The sequence below is a fragment of the Hoplias malabaricus genome, chromosome 9 (assembly GCF_029633855.1).
Source record: "Hoplias malabaricus isolate fHopMal1 chromosome 9, fHopMal1.hap1, whole genome shotgun sequence".
NCBI lineage: Eukaryota > Metazoa > Chordata > Actinopteri > Characiformes > Erythrinidae > Hoplias > Hoplias malabaricus.
In genome coordinates this window covers 37,452,037-37,469,188 of record NC_089808.1, presented here as the reverse complement: position 1 = coordinate 37,469,188, position 17,152 = coordinate 37,452,037, and the positions used below count along the sequence as shown (strand labels likewise).

Below are 17,152 nucleotides of genomic sequence, written 5' to 3'. Positions count from 1 at the left end.
CATGAGGCTGAAATTCCCTCAATACTGCCCGCTTATCATAACATACTTTCATGGAAGACTGTGCAGATAAAAGATTTGTCTGTGCCATTTCACAGGCCTTGTGGAGTTTCTCACGAAATTTACTGACATACTCTAACAAAGTACCACGACTGGAACATCTTTCAGCCAACAGTTGGTCTTTTAACAACTTTAAGGGTCCCCGCACTGTATGCGCAAACACCAGTTGAGCCGGACTAAAACCAGTTGACTCTTGTACGACCTCACGAATAGCAAACATTAGGAGAGGCAAACCCTCATCCCAGTCTTTCCCAGTTTCCAAACAGAAAATACGCAACTGAGATTTGAGTGTTTGGTGAAACCGCTCAAGAGCACCCTGAGACTGAGGATGAAAGGCTGAGGAAGTTTGATGCTCCACCTGCAGTTGCTGAAGCACTTGCGCAAAAAGCTTAGCAGTAAAGTTTGTTCCCTGGTCTGTTTGAATGGTTTTAGGCAGACCAAAAATAGAGCAAAAACGTACAAGGGCTCTAGATATAGACTTAGCAGTTATATTACGCAGTGGGAAAGCATCTGGAAAACGAGTAGACAAACACATGATAGTCAGTAAATACTGGTTACCACTTTTTGTCTTAGGAAGAGGACCAACACAGTCCAACAATAAATGTTCAAACGGCTCCCCCATGGCAGGTACGGGACACAGAGGTGCCGGGGGAATGCTTTGATTAGGTTTTCCAGCAACTTGACAAACGTGGCAAGAACTACAAAATTTCACTATATCAGCCCTAAGTCCTGGCCAAAAGAAATGCTGCAGAACACGCTTATAGGTTTTATTAATACCAAAATGTCCTGCCATTATATGATTATGGGCAAGGTTTAACACTTGGGACCTAAACTGTTCAGGTACTACCACTTGGAACACAGTATTCCAATCAGTAATCTCTGAAGGCGGTGACCATTTTCTCATTAAAACTTTGTCTTGTAGAAAGTAAGCAACAGAAGATACCCATATTTGATCAGGGGCTACAACTGCAGACCTGCATTTAGCCAAAGAGGGATCTAGTTCTTGGGCAGATACCAACTCAGCTCGATTAACAGGAAGAGACAACACACAATCAGCTAAAGCCAAGTCCCTTTTACAAACAGAGTTGTTTGCCGGTAAAGGAACAGAGGAATCTCCCTTTATTTCTTGACGACTTGTAAATAAGTTGCTAAGATCAAGTACATCCTGGTTAGAGCATTGGGATCGAGTTGTGACACACACAGGAAAAACAGAAGGAAATTATTCTTGTAATTCATCCAACTCATTTAAGAAAGGTTCAGACACAACCTCTGGGATGGGGAACACTTTTCCACCAGCAAGGTCATTACCTAGTATCATATCCACCCCTTCAACAGGTAATCTATTTCTCACAGCAATTCTAACCCTTCCACTGACCAACTCGGAATGTAAATGAATGTAATGCAACGGCACACTCATGGGGGACAAATCTATCCCACATACCACCACATAAGAGCCACAAAAAGAGTGTTCACCCAAATCAAGCACATCACTAGAAAGAAAGGACTGGGCTGCCCCGGTATCCCGTAAAATTTTAACTGCCACAGTACCCTCATCACTTTTAGACAGAGAAACACAACCATCCAGTATAAAAGGCTGGAAAGTAACATCACATATCTCCTGACTTTGTAAAGCCTCTACAGTATTAGCCGTAGCAGCAGACATACAAGCCACATTCTTAGGTTGATTTCGTTTTTTATTCCAGACTTTACAGTCCGCAATCAAGTGACCAGCTTGCCTACAATAAAAACACACATGGTTCTCAGAAGTTTGTGAGGAAGACTGAACAGCAGGAGTATTAGGAGACTTCTCTCGTCTTGATGACCTCTGGAAGGTTTGAGTCACCGGAGACCACCCTGCTTTACCCCTTTTGTCCCTACCACCAATTACAGAAGAGGTAGCATTACCAGACGGAAAAACCATTTTGTGGGTTAAAACAAATTCGTCTGTTAAAACAGCAGCATCTGACAGTGTAGAAACCTTCTTCTCGTTTAGATGGACTACAATAACTTCAGGCACAGAGTTTTTAAAATCCTCCAATAATAGTAATTGTTTCAACTGAGGCAAAGTAGTCACTTTAGATGCTGAACACCACTTCTCAAACAAGACAGATTTCTCACGAGCAAACTCAACAAATGTCTGGTCTGCAGATTTTCGGTGTGACCTAAATCTTTGACGGTACGCCTCAGGCACCAACTCATAGGCTCAGAACAGCAGCCTTAACCTTTTCATAATCAAGGCTCTGTTCAACACTCAGGGATGAACACACTTCCTGCGCTTTACCATGTAATTTGCACTGGAGAAGTAAAGACCACATATCTTTAGGCCAGTGCAAGGTAGCTGCTACTCGCTCAAATGCAGTAAAATAGGAGTCGACTTCAGATTCTCTAAATGGAGGCACTAGAGAGATGTGCTTACTGATATCGAATTCAGGCAAGTGTGAAGCAGTATGCCTGGAGGAGGAACCCTTATTAGCCTCCAATTCCAAGGCACGAACCCGCAGCAACTGTGTCTCATGCTCCTGCTGCTTTATAGCAAGATCCAACTCCTTTAGCTTAATAGCCAAGTTCAAGTTCATCTCAGTAAATGGACCAACTCCAGATGGAGAAGTAACCGGATCTATGCCAGATGGTATACCTGGTGACTGTCCAGTAGCCTCCGCCACTGTCGAGACATCTGGTTCACCTGAGGCAACACCAACACCGTCCACACTAGACAACATGGCTGGATCTATACTTGCAGCACTCCTTGTATCAGGGGACACAGGCACACGTCTGTCTTCACGAAGCCGAGAAATCAACACATCCCGTATTTCACCTACTCTAGCTGAGCGAGGTATTGAAATGTCATAAAACTCAGCAATCAACAATAAATCAGCCTTTCGACAATCCCACAAATCCTATACTGATGGAGACAAAACAAACTTCTCCAGGTCAAACTCCATACTGCACCCAATGGAAACACACAACACCTGCCCCCACACAAAAAAAATAGGACGAGCCCCCACTTGTTACGTTTCAGTCTAGGGGATGGGTAGAAAGAGGAAAAAAAAGAGAAACTCACACAGTTTAGAATAAATGAAAAAAACTTGTATTTACAAAGAAAATATTGATATTAAACAAAATCAAACAAACAAATCTTATCACAACACACAAAACTTAAAGCCATATCTCCAGGGGAAAGCCACGGCCAAAATAACAAACATAACCCAACACTAACTCCAACCCCAACACTAACTTTGCTATTCAAACCAAATAAACAAATAAATGACAATAAATAACCCTGACTCCCTATCTAAACATAAACCAAGAGAAAATAGATAAACTCAAAAGGCGCTTACCCCCTTCCGGCACAGGTGACCACAAAAATAATAAACAGAACACAATCAACCCACACAAGGAAACACACAGTCTCCAGAAGTTCACAACTAACACACAGTCTCCAGATATACACAGAAGTTCACAATTTGAAAAGAAAAGCCTTCCGATCTTCAGCTTCCTGCTTCTTTTATAGGCAGACACAGGAAGCACCTCAGTAGCCAGCAATACCAGATCTCTCCACAGCTCCACCTAAAGACAGGGAGGGATAGCAAGACAAGAAAAGGAAAAGGCATACAACCCGTAACTATATATATATATATATATATATATATATATATATATATATATATATATATATATAAATATATATAATATATATATTTATATATTGTGTTTGTAGCGTTTGACCTTATTCAAACTCTTCTGATTACTGACGTTTTGACTACTGATAATAATTGTTATTATTATGATTGACTTAAATGACAAAAACATTAACAAGTAGTTAGAGAATGAATACTGTCATCGCTACGTGAGTTCTTCAGGATTTTCAGACTTTTAATGAACAGACTCCACACACTGTTATTTCAAATAATGGAAATATTTTATTAAAAGGAAAAAATAATATTTACTTAACATATAACTTAACATAATCTCAAAATCTCACGGCATCAATGCAGGTGAAGCCAATTCGAATTTAAAGATAAGATTTAATTAACGTATAAATTTATCAAGAGACTTAATTCAATTTTCAGCTCTGGAAGTGCGTAATTTTAGCTTACTTTTCGGTCGATCTCAACCACTCAACGGGTACAGAGGCGCTGTGAGGTTGTGAAAGAGAGGAGTCCCACTTAGTTCCCGCAGTTCTTCCGTGGAAGTTTTCAGGATGGGTCAGCGTGGATTTAGTCACCCACGAGTCAAGCCGCCTCGGGCGTTCTCAGAGCGTGGTGACGTAGATGAAAGGATTCCCTCTGGCTCACTGTCCTGAGTGGGATGTTCCAACCATATGGAAGCTTTGGACGAGAAGTTTTCGCTGATCCGTGCAGTCTCCAGAACTGAAAATCGAGTCAATAGGCTTATACTTATTTTATGATTTTCTTCTATCTCGGCGGTGTTACTTACTCTGGCCATGAATAAGTTTCACCTGCTTTGATCAGTTGTGAGATTAAACTTAGATTGGGTGATCAAACATAAACACAATAAAAAGAAAAAAGATAACTTAGAGTTACTCGACGTTACGTTGTAGTTTCTGTATCACACTGCTAACTAACACAAGATGTCTCTTGGAAGCTGAGTGAGGTCCTTTTAGAGTCTTTGATTCGTTTCGTCGGCGTAAGGAAGAATGAAGAGCGTCGCACTTGAAGAGTGAGCGCAACGTGAGAAGGTCGCTGGAGAGCGGGGAAAGATCTCTGGGAAGAGCGGAAGCTAGAGAGCAAGAGTTAAGAGGAAGCGAGAGAGCGAAGGGCAGAAGCTAGAGAGTGAAGGGCGGAAACTAGTAAGAGCGACGTGAGCCGGGCACTCTCTTTTCAAAGGTGGCGCAGTCACGCCCAATCCTGGGTCTGAGGCTCACGTGACTTGTTTCACGTTTCAGAGAGAGAGAAAAGATTCACGTATACACAAAAATTACTTATACATATTTGTGGTATAGCACAATGAGTGTCCTGGAATATTAATATCAAACATCTATGTATATATATCTTGGGTATTTTACGATTACATCCCACTACAATATTATGTTAGAGGTTAGATACTAATTCGTTTTCCTAATCAGAGACAGAAACTTTCCTTCATGATTGAAACAGTAATACACATCACTTCATTAGTTGGTAGACGTTCATCTGAGGACAAGAGAGTGACATTCATACATATTGCATAAACATATTTATTAAAATTCGATCAAGTCCCTTAATGTATTTAAACGGCCGCAGGGCGAAACGTGATTTCGCAAACGTCCACTTGGGGTCGCTGTTGGTCCATGTTGTTTGTCCTGTGCGGCTGGGTTAACAGGAGTTCAGGGCGAGGTCGATCCTGTTAGCCATCTGTTGATCTTGCATAGGATAAGGTTTGCCATCTTGACGCCGCTTGTCATAAAACTGGATTGTTAATCCTAACGGCACGGTGGCGCAGCAGGTAGTGTCGCAGTCACATAGCTCCAGGGGCCTGGAGGTTGTGGGTTTGATTCCCACTCCGGGTGACTGTCTGTGAGGAGTTGGTGTGTTCTCCCCGTGTCCGCATGGGTTTATTCCGGGTACTCGGGTTTCCTCCCACAGTCTAAAAACACACGTTGCAGGTGGATTGGCGACTCGAAAGAGTGAATGTGTGTGTGTGTGTCTGTGTTACCCTGTGAAGGACTGGCGTCCCCTCCAGGGTGTATTCCCGCCTTGCGCCCGATGATTCCAGGTAGGCTCTGGACCCCCGCGACCCTGAATTGGATAAGTGCTTACAGATAATGAATGAATATTTATATTCATAAAGTTGAATAAAGAGTTTGATACATTCTGAAAACTTTTGTCTCCTTCAAATAAAATTTGGCATTTTCTAAAAATGCTGTAAAATGGGCCACTCCAGAATTCTACTAAGTAGCAGATTCTGTATATATATATTATAAAGCTCGGCTTAGAGCTCTGAGCTTTATTGTCTGTGTCTATTTTAAGGTTAACAAACTGAGGTGGTATTTCTCATGTTGAAATTTACTGTAAGGAATGTGTGAGATAGGAAGAAGAGGTGTGCTACCTATGTAAAATAGCATGTGTTGAATATAATATCTGTCATGTTCTGTCATATGCATTATCACAAGTAAAAAAAATGCTTTATATTAGTAATTATAGCAATCTGTAATTTAATTGTGGCCAGTAACAATTGAATTACGGAATACCAAACAGTTTGTCCTTGTCAGAATTTAAGAATTTTAATTAATTATTTAATTTATTTAATTTACTAGTAAACTTTGTAAATGTTCTATTAAAAGTGAAATTAGTACTTGTATAGCTGGTGTCAAAATGTCAACACTTACTTCAAATGTTTTTTTTTTCTTTCTTTTTTTTTTATTCTCTGACAACCGGTTTAAACTGTGGCACATAAGTATGGCTTTCAGATATTGTAAGGTGGTCATAGGTGTGCATATATAGAGCATTTTACAATGGCTTCAAACAGCTTATCCAATCAGATTTTTTACTATCCATGTAGTATTTTAAATTTAACTTAGCGCCCTGAGGTTTGGGGTTTATTCCATTAATTATGGGTGGAACATTGAGGTTTTCAGTGCAATGGACATGACTATGAATATTTTTGTAACTCTGCTATGTTAGAATCACTTCATAGATCAGTGAAGATATATAGGACCCTTCAGTTCAGTTCAGTCAGTGTAAGCAATTTGCTTTTTTTGCGCCCATGACCAGAAATGTCCGTGTTTGTGCAGTAGGCCTTGATTAGTCGATTTGATTCTGATAAATGTTCTTCGACAACCTAATAATTGATAAATGTCATACAGAATACTTACTCTGTTCTGGGAAAGCCCCCAAGACCCAGTGCAGATGGTGGGAGAATGTAGGACTCCATGCTGGAGAATGACTCTCACCCTGTGCATGAGACTCTGACAGCCCTAGGCTGTTCCTTCAGTGACTGGCTGCTTCACCCCAAGTGTGTGAAGGAACGATATTGCAGGTCCTTGCTTCCTGCTGCTGTTAGACTTTACAGCCAGCACTGCTCCCAGTAAACCTCTCACATCTACATTGACACTTTACTTAAACTGAGTATAAGAATCTTGAATACATTTATTACATATTATATAACATTTTAATATATTGTTTAATATTTCAACACATCTACAGGCATAACACTGTGAATTTCCCCACTTTGGGACTAATAAACGATTATCTTAACTTATCTTATGGTATCTTTGTCTCCCTCTAGGTGTTGCACCAAAGAATGTGCAGATTACGGAGCAAAGTAAGTCTTCGCAGCTCGGCTGTTTATCAATTTTGGTTTACAAGAGAAGAATTTAAAAGTTAATTCTCTTTTCTTCTTTCAACTGCAGCATACAATAAAACAGATGATGGCTGGATTATATTCAAGGAGAGTCAGTATTATATGGGTCATGGTCCTACCTCTGTGGAAGAAGGACGGAGGTTCTGTAAGCACAGACACGGTGATCTTGTGGTCATCAATGATGAAGAAGAGAGGTTGTTCGTCTGGCATCAGGTAAAGTGAACCTTGTGGTGGCATTTTAATATTTTAAAATAAGACTTGTTGATATCTGCATGTTTAAATAGTGAACTACTTTGTGGTTTTTTAATTTACTGTTTTATATTTTTGTATCTTTTAGTCAAGGTTCGGTTATAGTGATGTCTTTATTGGCATGAAACTTGATCTGGATAAGTCATTAATGTAAGTTACTGCCAGAACTCTCACATTTAAAAGCATATTTAAGATATGATTAAAACAGAAATGGCAAAAACTTACCACATGTTTCTTGTTAAGGTGGATGGATGGATCTCCAGTAGTATTCCAGGCATGGGAACAAAACCAGCCGGCTTTTGAGAATGAAGAGGAGGATTGTGTGAAAATGACTAGGTCTCAAGGTCAGTCGTGACAGTGGATTCATCAAAAATAACCTCGAAATTTCAGTAATTACAAGTGATGACAAAATCATGATGTTTTTTTTTACTATTATTTATCACAGTAAAACCAGTGAGGAAACCTAAATCTAAACTTCACTCTTTATGCTTGTTTGATTTTTATATAAATGCAGGAGGACTTTAAAAATGGCTTAAATGTCAAAATGTCATGAATGTCAGTGTGGACTAAACTGAGTACCTAATTATGTAATTATGCAAATATTTACAAATTAACCTTTACAAATACACAGTTGAAATTCCAACACATCTACAGGCATAAACACAATTATACACTGGAAAAAAAATTAAGCATTAGATATATTTATTCTAGGTTTGCAAAACAGTTGAAATACAGAGAATATATAGATGCAAAACACCTGAGCAGTGCTACAGACTGATCGACTCCACGCCACACCGCATTGCTGCAGTACTTCAGGCAAAAGGAGTCTCAACTAACTATTGAGTGCTGTACATGCTCATACTTTTCATGTTCATACTTTTCAGTTGGCCAGCGTTTCTAAAAATCCTTTTTTTTTTTGTATTGGCCTTAAATAATATTCTAATTTTCTGAAATACTGAATTTGGGGTTTTCATTAGTTGTCAGTTATAATCATCAAATTAAAAGAAATAAACACTTGAAATATATCAGTCTGTGTGTAATGAATGAGTTTAATACACAAGTTTCACTTTTTGAATGGAATTACTGAAATAAATCAATATTTTCAAGATATTCTAATTTTATGACCAGCACCTGTAATGTAATTTTGTAATGCTGCAGTAAACAAGTATAGTTTAAGTAATTAAATTTTAAGACGTTTTAAAATATTTTCATCAAAATAACACACCACTTTCTACCCCAGGGCTTTGGGAAAGTGTGAACTGTGGTGATTATGAGAAGTTTATCTGTGAAAGAAGTGGTTCTGTCCTGGTCAACTCCACTGCTGCCCCCACCGAGCCGCCCCAAGGAGACTGTGCCCCGGACTGGTTCAAATTTCAAAACAAGGTAAAAGTGGAAGACTGTGTACTATCTTTAAGCCATACAAGATCGTACAGTATGTCCGTATTATATACACTGTGAACCTGATACCACTTAAACAGACCATAATATTGAGTGAGCAGGTCAGAAACAAACAAAACGTGTATAAAAGAATATATAAAACTTGTGTGTCAGCACATGGCTCTCATGGATTTGGTCCCTTGTCTCCGCCTTAGCTCTGCCCTCTCGTCAGTCTCTCCACCTGTGTCTATTTTGTAATCATGCCCCCTGGTCTCAGTGTTTCATACATCGAAATACAGATGCAACACATGTACGCCATTCACTGTTGTTTTCTGTTTTTTTTTTTTTTCTCTTGTCCTGATCGTGTTTATTTCTGTTCGTGTTTAATAAAGACTCCTTGTGTGTATGTCCGCCTCCATCATCTTCCCTGTACACACGTGACACTCTCTTATTGAAATGTGCTGTAAGGAATGCATGAGATAAGAAGAGGCATGCTACCTATGTAAATTAGCGTGTGTTGAATATGAGTAAAAATGGAGATATAGATCCCTCAAATTGAATTTATTACTAAGTCAGAACTCCAATGTGATTAGTCATGATTATTTTATGAATAAGTGACAATTTCATAACGGATCTCTTTCATATGCATTATCACTAGTATCAAGGTTTTATTTATATATTATTAAATATATAGATCTGTAATTGAATTTTGACTAGTAAAAATATGCATTTTACACGTAGAAACTTTTTGACTAGTTTTTGAATTACAGATCATTCTCATCTGTACTTGTCAATATAATTTTTTACTAGTAAAGTTAGAAATGCTTTCATAAAAATGGAGTATCATTAATGTCAACAAGTCCAGGTCATGTCAAATTTATAGAGAGCTCCAAATTATAATTGTGACCAATAACAATAATAAATTATATATGTTTTAAACTATGTTTTAGATCTCCTTTTTGGAAATTGTAGAAACTTATAAAAATATTATGACTAATCTTAAATAACATTGTTTATATCATAATCAAATGCATTGCTAGTTCTATTGCAATTTGTACTAGAGATATTTATTATTTCATTTTTACTAGAATAAAACTGTGAAAACTGACATTTCTAGTGTTAGATATCAATTATGTTAGTGTTATGGGTCAAAACTGTTTTAGATTTATAAAATTACACTGAATCTTATGAATCTTGAATGCATATTATTACTAGTCAAAATTAATTTAGCGATATCCTGAATAACCATTTTACTAGTCAGATTTCTGTTATGGATATGTGGATCTAGACTACTTAGTAATCAGAATTACTTTGTAGATAACTGCAATAATATGTTTTATTAATAAAATGTTGCAGATATCTGTACATGTTTTACTATTACTGTTTACTATTATTTCTAGTTAATTATGTATATGAGTATATGAAATTACATGTAAATCAATGAAGATATATGACTAGTCAAAATTACATTAAGGATATGTTGTCCAAGCAATGTCACAAGTCAGAATCTTGATGTATATGTAGATGTATATTCTTACTATTAAAAATGTCATAGTTGATATCTGAAATTATAGTTTCTAAACAAAATTACAGAGATCTTGGAGTGTTTACTTGTAAAAACATGAGATATGACTTGTACGACTGGTGTCACTTTAGGCCAAAATGGCTTGCTCTATATTATGTTTTTGGTCTTAATATTTTAGTCCATTGGTGCACTAAAATTTCTCTGAATTTCCTTTGTCTTTGTGAAATAGTTGTTGCTGAGGTTCATTGAAACACTTTGATTTTGCTTTCTGTACTATTCATGTAACATATCATCTGTATGGTCATGTATTTACAGTGTTATAGAAGGCAACTGGAGCAGAAAACCTGGTATGATGCCAGAGATTACTGTAAGAGAACTGGAGGAAATCTGGTATCGATAACTCACCAACTTCAGCAAGGTCAAAGATCTTTTCTGTTCAAAAACTACCATGTTAAATCCTATTACGTTGATAATTCCTCTTTATTTATCCACCCAGTGAGATCAAGGGGATTGAACAAACAAGGCTAGGCTAGGCAAATTAGTTGCGGTTCATTTGTCACTCAGTAGTCTGTGGTAGAAAACATAAATTGTTCAGGATATCTCTGAAGGTATCTTAAAAATATTTTATTTCCCAATTCTGAATCAGTACTCACACATTCTGTGATCCACTGAAGAACACTGTAAAAAATGTGACCCATTAGTTACTTAAAAAAATTATGGCAACAAAGTGACACGTAATATTAATGAGTAGATTCTAATTTTCCAACTTTTAAGTAACATTCATTGAATAAATTAACTAAATTTAAGCAAGAAAATTATGTAAATGTTAATAAAATGCACAGTTAAAATGTGTTGGATTTAGTAATAACATGCCTAAATATGAATTAATATAGCTCAAAAATATTGAGTAAGTACAACTTAATTTCACAAGGAAAGGACTATTTATCTGAGTAAACTTAATTAATATTTACTAAATATCTTGCAAGTACTGATTTACATTTACTAAATATCTGGCAAAAATTGAGTAGCATGTACTAGGTTTCTGGAGAAAGCTTGTTTCTATTTACTAATTATAGTAACTTTACATCTATTCAATAATATCACGTGTCACTTTGTTGCCATATTTTTTTATGTTAAATCTACTTAATTTGTCCTCTTTGTGCCATGTTCGTGTCAACAGGTCAATGTGCATAAAAATAATACCAGGTAAACATTTATTCAACTCTTGAAACATTTATTCATACAAAAATTTAAAATTGATTCAACTACATCAAGGATCACAGGCAGAATATATTTTGGAGATGTGTTGCAAGGTCAAAACTTGTTGGTGCACTTAAATCTCAACAATGTTTTAAGACTGCACTCATCTTATACCAGATCAATTTAATTAGGATTCAGCAGGCACCTTCAAATAGATGAATATTAGTTTTAAATTCATAAGCAAGTGTAATGTTTTAGTGTTGGTCTTTTCTATTCATCTATTCGCAGATGCATCCTGAGTCCTAATTAGATTGACTGGGTATAATTGTTAACAAAATATGATATATTGTATTTGAAATACATTGTGTACATAAAATATAAACAGACATAACCTTGCTGTACAGTCAAATCATTTAAACCAGACTGTAGACAGTGAGAAAACACAGGTCATAACATTTTATAGAAATTATTGGAATTGGATTTTTTCTTGCTTTTAATAAGTACTAACTATATTGTTTATAGTAGTGCCCTCAAGTCACGCTCGAACTTGGTTTTACGATTCAGATTCACAGTAAAAAAGTAAACTACGAGCCATATCAGCCTGTTTTTGAAAACTACAAAATGTCGGAAACACAAATTAGTGCAATTAAACAGTGAATATAACATTGTTTCTGACACAGAAATAACACAGCAGTAAAAATTCAGAGTGGTCTGAATGGTCTACTTTAACAGAAACCAACTCCGGTAAAGTTGGTTTCATATTCGCATATTCAGATTTCTTTCTTCAATAGCTCTCAAACGGTGCATGCAAATGACTTAATACTTGAAAGTATTGTTTTTGGGATCAAAGACAAGCAACTACAACTCAGTTTATGTCAGAAATGTTTGCCATTTAAAAAACACGAAATATATTGTTTTCTATGGGCTGCCGCCATCTCCGCGAGAGCTAAGGGACCGTTTACAAACTACACTACACAGTAAAAACGAAGGTGACGAACCTCACACATGATGTATGCTACATCTCCTACCTTGATAAATTTAACCATTGCTGGCCCGTGGTGATACATTTTTCATTACAAATTTCAATAGATTTTGAACCTTTGATGATATTGTTTCTAAACAAGTTGTATTTGATCAAGTGCCACCCACATGACGTACTACACCTGTTATTTTGGTAAATTTAACCCTTACTGGCCCGTGGTGATATATTTTTCATTACAAATTTTAATAGATTTTGAACCTTTGATGATATTGTTTCAAAACTAATTGTATTTGATCAAGTGCCACCCACATGACGTACTACACCTCTTATTTTGGTCAATTTAACCCTTACTGGCCTGTGGTGATACATTTATCATTATAAATTTCAATAGCTTTTGAACCTTTTATGATATTGTTTCAAAACAAGTTGTATTTGATCAAGTGCCACCCACATGACATACTACACCTCTTATTTTGGTCAATTTAACCCTTACTGGCCCGTGGTGATACATTTTTCATTATTAATTTCAATAGCTTTTGAAGGTTTTATGATATTGTTTCAAAACAAGTTGTATTTGATCAAGTGCCACCCACATGACGTACTACACCTCTTATTTTGGCAAATTTAACCATTGCTGGCCCGTGGTGATACATTTATCATTATAAATTTCAATAGCTTTTGAACCTTTGATGATATTTTTTCAAAACAAGTTGTATTTGATCAAGTGCCACCCACATGACGTACTACACCTGTTATTTTGGTAAATTTAACCCTTACTGGCCCGTGGTGATACATTTTTCATTACAAATTTCAATAGCTTTTGAACCTTTGATGATATTTTTTCAAAACAAGTTGTATTTGATAAAGTGCCACCCACATGACGTACTACACCTCTTATTTTGGCAAATTTAACCATTGCTGGCCCGTGGTGATACATTTTTCGTTATAAATTTCAATAGCTTTTTAACCTTTTATGATATTGTTTCAAAACAAGTTGTATTTGATCAAGTGCAACCCACATGACGTACTACACCTGTTATTTTGTTAAATTTAACCCTTACTGGCCCGTGGTGATACATTTTACATTATTAATTTCAATAGCTTTTGAAGGTTTTATGATATTGTTTCAAAACAAGTTGTATTTGATCAAGTGCCACCCACATAACGTACTACACCTGTTATTTTGTTAAATTTAACCATTACTGGCCCGTGGTGATACATTTTTCATTATAAATTTCAATAGCTTTTGAAGGTTTTATGAAATTGTTTCAAAACAAGTTGTATTTGATCAAGTGCCACCCACATGACATACTACACCTCTTATTTTGGTCAATTTAACAATTAATGTGTCACGGATCACGGGGCGGACTGACGGAAGCGTACGCACTTGCTGAAACACGGAGAGTTTATTTTAACAAAAGATCTAACTAAACAAATACACGCTACACAGGAAACAACATTACAGGACTGGGAAACGAAACGACATGACTCGACTATGAAAGAGCAAAACAACAAACCATATGAAACAAAGAAAAAACAATACATAAGAAATGAAATGAGGAAAACGACAAAGACAGACAAACCGAATTAAGGAACGTGACTAGGAAACAAAACGACATGACTTGACTAGGAGAGGGGAAAGATACAACACGACATGACTCTGAACGAAGCGAAGTGAAAAGTGAAATGAACGACAAACAGGACGTGAGACAAGAGGGCTTAAATGCTGACACAAACGAGACACACCTGGACAGATAACAAGGAGGACGGGTTAACACATGACACGGACTAAGAGGCGGAACAAAGGCGGAGACTCGAACATAAACAAACATAGCCATGTGCTCTCTCTCAGCACATGGCCGGAAAAACAGAGGTGACAAGACGAAGGCGTGACATAATGGCCCATGATGATGCTTTTTTGAGAATAAATTTCAATAGCTTTTGAATGTTTAATGAAATTGCTCAGAAAGAACATGTAGCTGTTTGAATGAAGTAATGGTGGGGTAGGCAATAATTTGAGCAGCTTTAACAGGTTTTAAAATATTTTTATTGACCAACTGTCAATATTTTGCAGAATGTAAGTATATACACACAAAACACCATCAATAGTTATAATCCAAAAAAATTACTTTCAATGTAAAAATTAAGTTGTCTGACTCATGAGAGACATAACTTTTGCCAGAGGTGTACATACAGTAGGTGTATGCAAAACGTTGGTGTATCCACAGGATACATTTAAAGAAAGCTGGAGCAGACATTCCCAGAAACAGAGACTACCTTATGTAATGCATAACATGAGATGTGTTGCTACTTGTCTTGGACAGTGTCCTAGATCCACAATGGCCCTTTACAGACAAACAGTCTCTGTTTCTGGGAATGTCTGCTCCAGCTTTCTTTAAATGTATCCTGTTGATACACCAACATTTTGCATACACCTACTGTATGTACACCTCTGGCAAAAGTTATGTCTCTAAAAAAAGTTGGTCAATAAAAATATTTTAAAACCTGTTAAAAAAGCTGCTCAAATTATTGCCTACCCCACCATTACTTCATTCAAACAGCTACATGTTCTTTCTGAGCAATTTCATTAAACATTCAAAAGCTATTGAAATTTATTCTCAAAAATGCATCATCATGGGCCATTAATTGTTAAATTGACCAAAATAAGAGGTGTAGTATGTCATGTGGGTGGCACTTGTTCAAATAAAACTTGTTTAGAAACAATATCATAAAAGGTTAAAAAGCTATTGAAATTTATTTTCAAAACCCATCACCATGGGCCAGCAATGGTTAAATTGACCAAAATAAAAGGTGTAGTATGTCATGTGGGTGGCACTTGATCAAATACTATTTGTTTTGAAACAATATCATCAAAGGTTCAAAAGCTATTGAAATTTGTAATGAAACATTTATCACCACGGGCCAGCAATGGTTAAATTGACCAAAATAAGACATGTAGTATGTCATGTGGGTGTCACTTGATCAACTACAACTTGTTTTGAAAAAAATATCATCAAAGGTTCAAAAGCTATTGAAATTTATAATGAAAAATGTATCACCACGGGCCAGTAATGGTTAAATTTGCGAAAATAACAGGTGTAGTATGTCATGTGGGTGGCACTTGATCAAATAAAACTTGTTTTGAAACAATATCATAAAACCTTCAAAAGCTATTGAAATTTATTTTCAAAAACCCATCACCACAAGCCAGAAATAGTTAAATTTGACCAAATAAGAGGTGTAGTATGTCATGTGGGTGGCACTTGATCAAATAAAACTTGTTTTGAAACAATATCATAAAACCTTCAAAAGCTATTGAAATTAATAATGAAAAATGTATCACCACGGGCCAGTAATGGTTAAATTTACCAAAATAAGAGGTGTAGTACGTCATGTGGGTGGCACTTGATCAAATACAACTTGTTTTGAAACAATATCATAAAACCTTCAAAAGCTATTGAAATTTGTAATGAAAAATGTATCACCACGGGCCAGTAAGGGTTAAATTTACCAAAATAACAGGTGTAGTACGTCATGTGGGTGGCACTTGATCAAATACAACTTGTTTTGAAAAAATATCATCAAAGGTTCAAAAGCTATTGAAATTTATAATGATAAATGTATCACCACGGGCCAGCAATGGTTAAATTTGCCAAAATAAGAGGTGTAGTACGTCATGTGGGTGGCACTTGATCAAATACAACTTGTTTTGAAACAATATCATAAAACCTTCAAAAGCTATTGAAATTAATAATGAAAAATGTATCACCACGGGCCAGTAAGGGTTAAATTGACCAAAATAAGAGGTGTAGTATGTCATGTGGGTGGCACTTGATCAAATACAATTAGTTTTGAAACAATATCATCAAAGGTTCAAAATCTATTGAAATTTGTAATGAAAAATGTATCACCACGGGCCAGTAAGGGTTAAATTTACCAAAATAACAGGTGTAGTACGTCATGTGGGTGGCACTTGATCAAATACAACTTGTTTAGAAACAATATCATCAAAGGTTCAAAATCTATTGAAATTTGTAATGAAAAATGTATCACCACGGGCCAGTAAGGGTTAAATTTACCAAAATAACAGGTGTAGTACGTCATGTGGGTGGCACTTGATCAAATACAACTTGTTTAGAAACAATATCATCAAAGGTTCAAAATCTATTGAAATTTGTAATGAAAAATTTATCACCACGGGCCAGCAATGGTTAAATTTATCAAGGTAGGAGATGTAGCATACATCATGTGTGAGGTTCGTCACCTTCGTTTTTACTGTGTAGTGTAGTTTGTAAACGGTCCCTTAGCTCTCGCGGAGATGGCGGCAGCCCATAGAAAACAATATATTTCGTGTTTTTTAAATGGCAAACATTTCTGACATAAACTGAGTTGTAGTTGCTTGTCTTTGATCCCAAAAACAATACTTTAAAGTATTAAGTCATTTGCACGCACCGTTTGAG

The 17,152-nt window shown here is 36.4% G+C and overlaps 1 protein-coding gene across 1 annotated transcript in view; it reads left to right on the top strand.

Moving 5' to 3' along the window:
• The window catches only part of LOC136707354 (macrophage mannose receptor 1-like), a 41,024-nt gene that overhangs the window by 14,596 nt on the left and 9,276 nt on the right, over positions 1 to 17,152 (top strand). The window contains exons 16-21 of the mRNA XM_066681364.1: positions 7,285 to 7,320; positions 7,409 to 7,572; positions 7,697 to 7,758; positions 7,852 to 7,952; positions 8,849 to 8,991; positions 10,826 to 10,928. Of these exons, the coding sequence (XP_066537461.1) occupies positions 7,285 to 7,320; positions 7,409 to 7,572; positions 7,697 to 7,758; positions 7,852 to 7,952; positions 8,849 to 8,991; positions 10,826 to 10,928 (609 nt within the window). The remainder of the gene's footprint in view (positions 1 to 7,284; positions 7,321 to 7,408; positions 7,573 to 7,696; positions 7,759 to 7,851; positions 7,953 to 8,848; positions 8,992 to 10,825; positions 10,929 to 17,152) is intronic.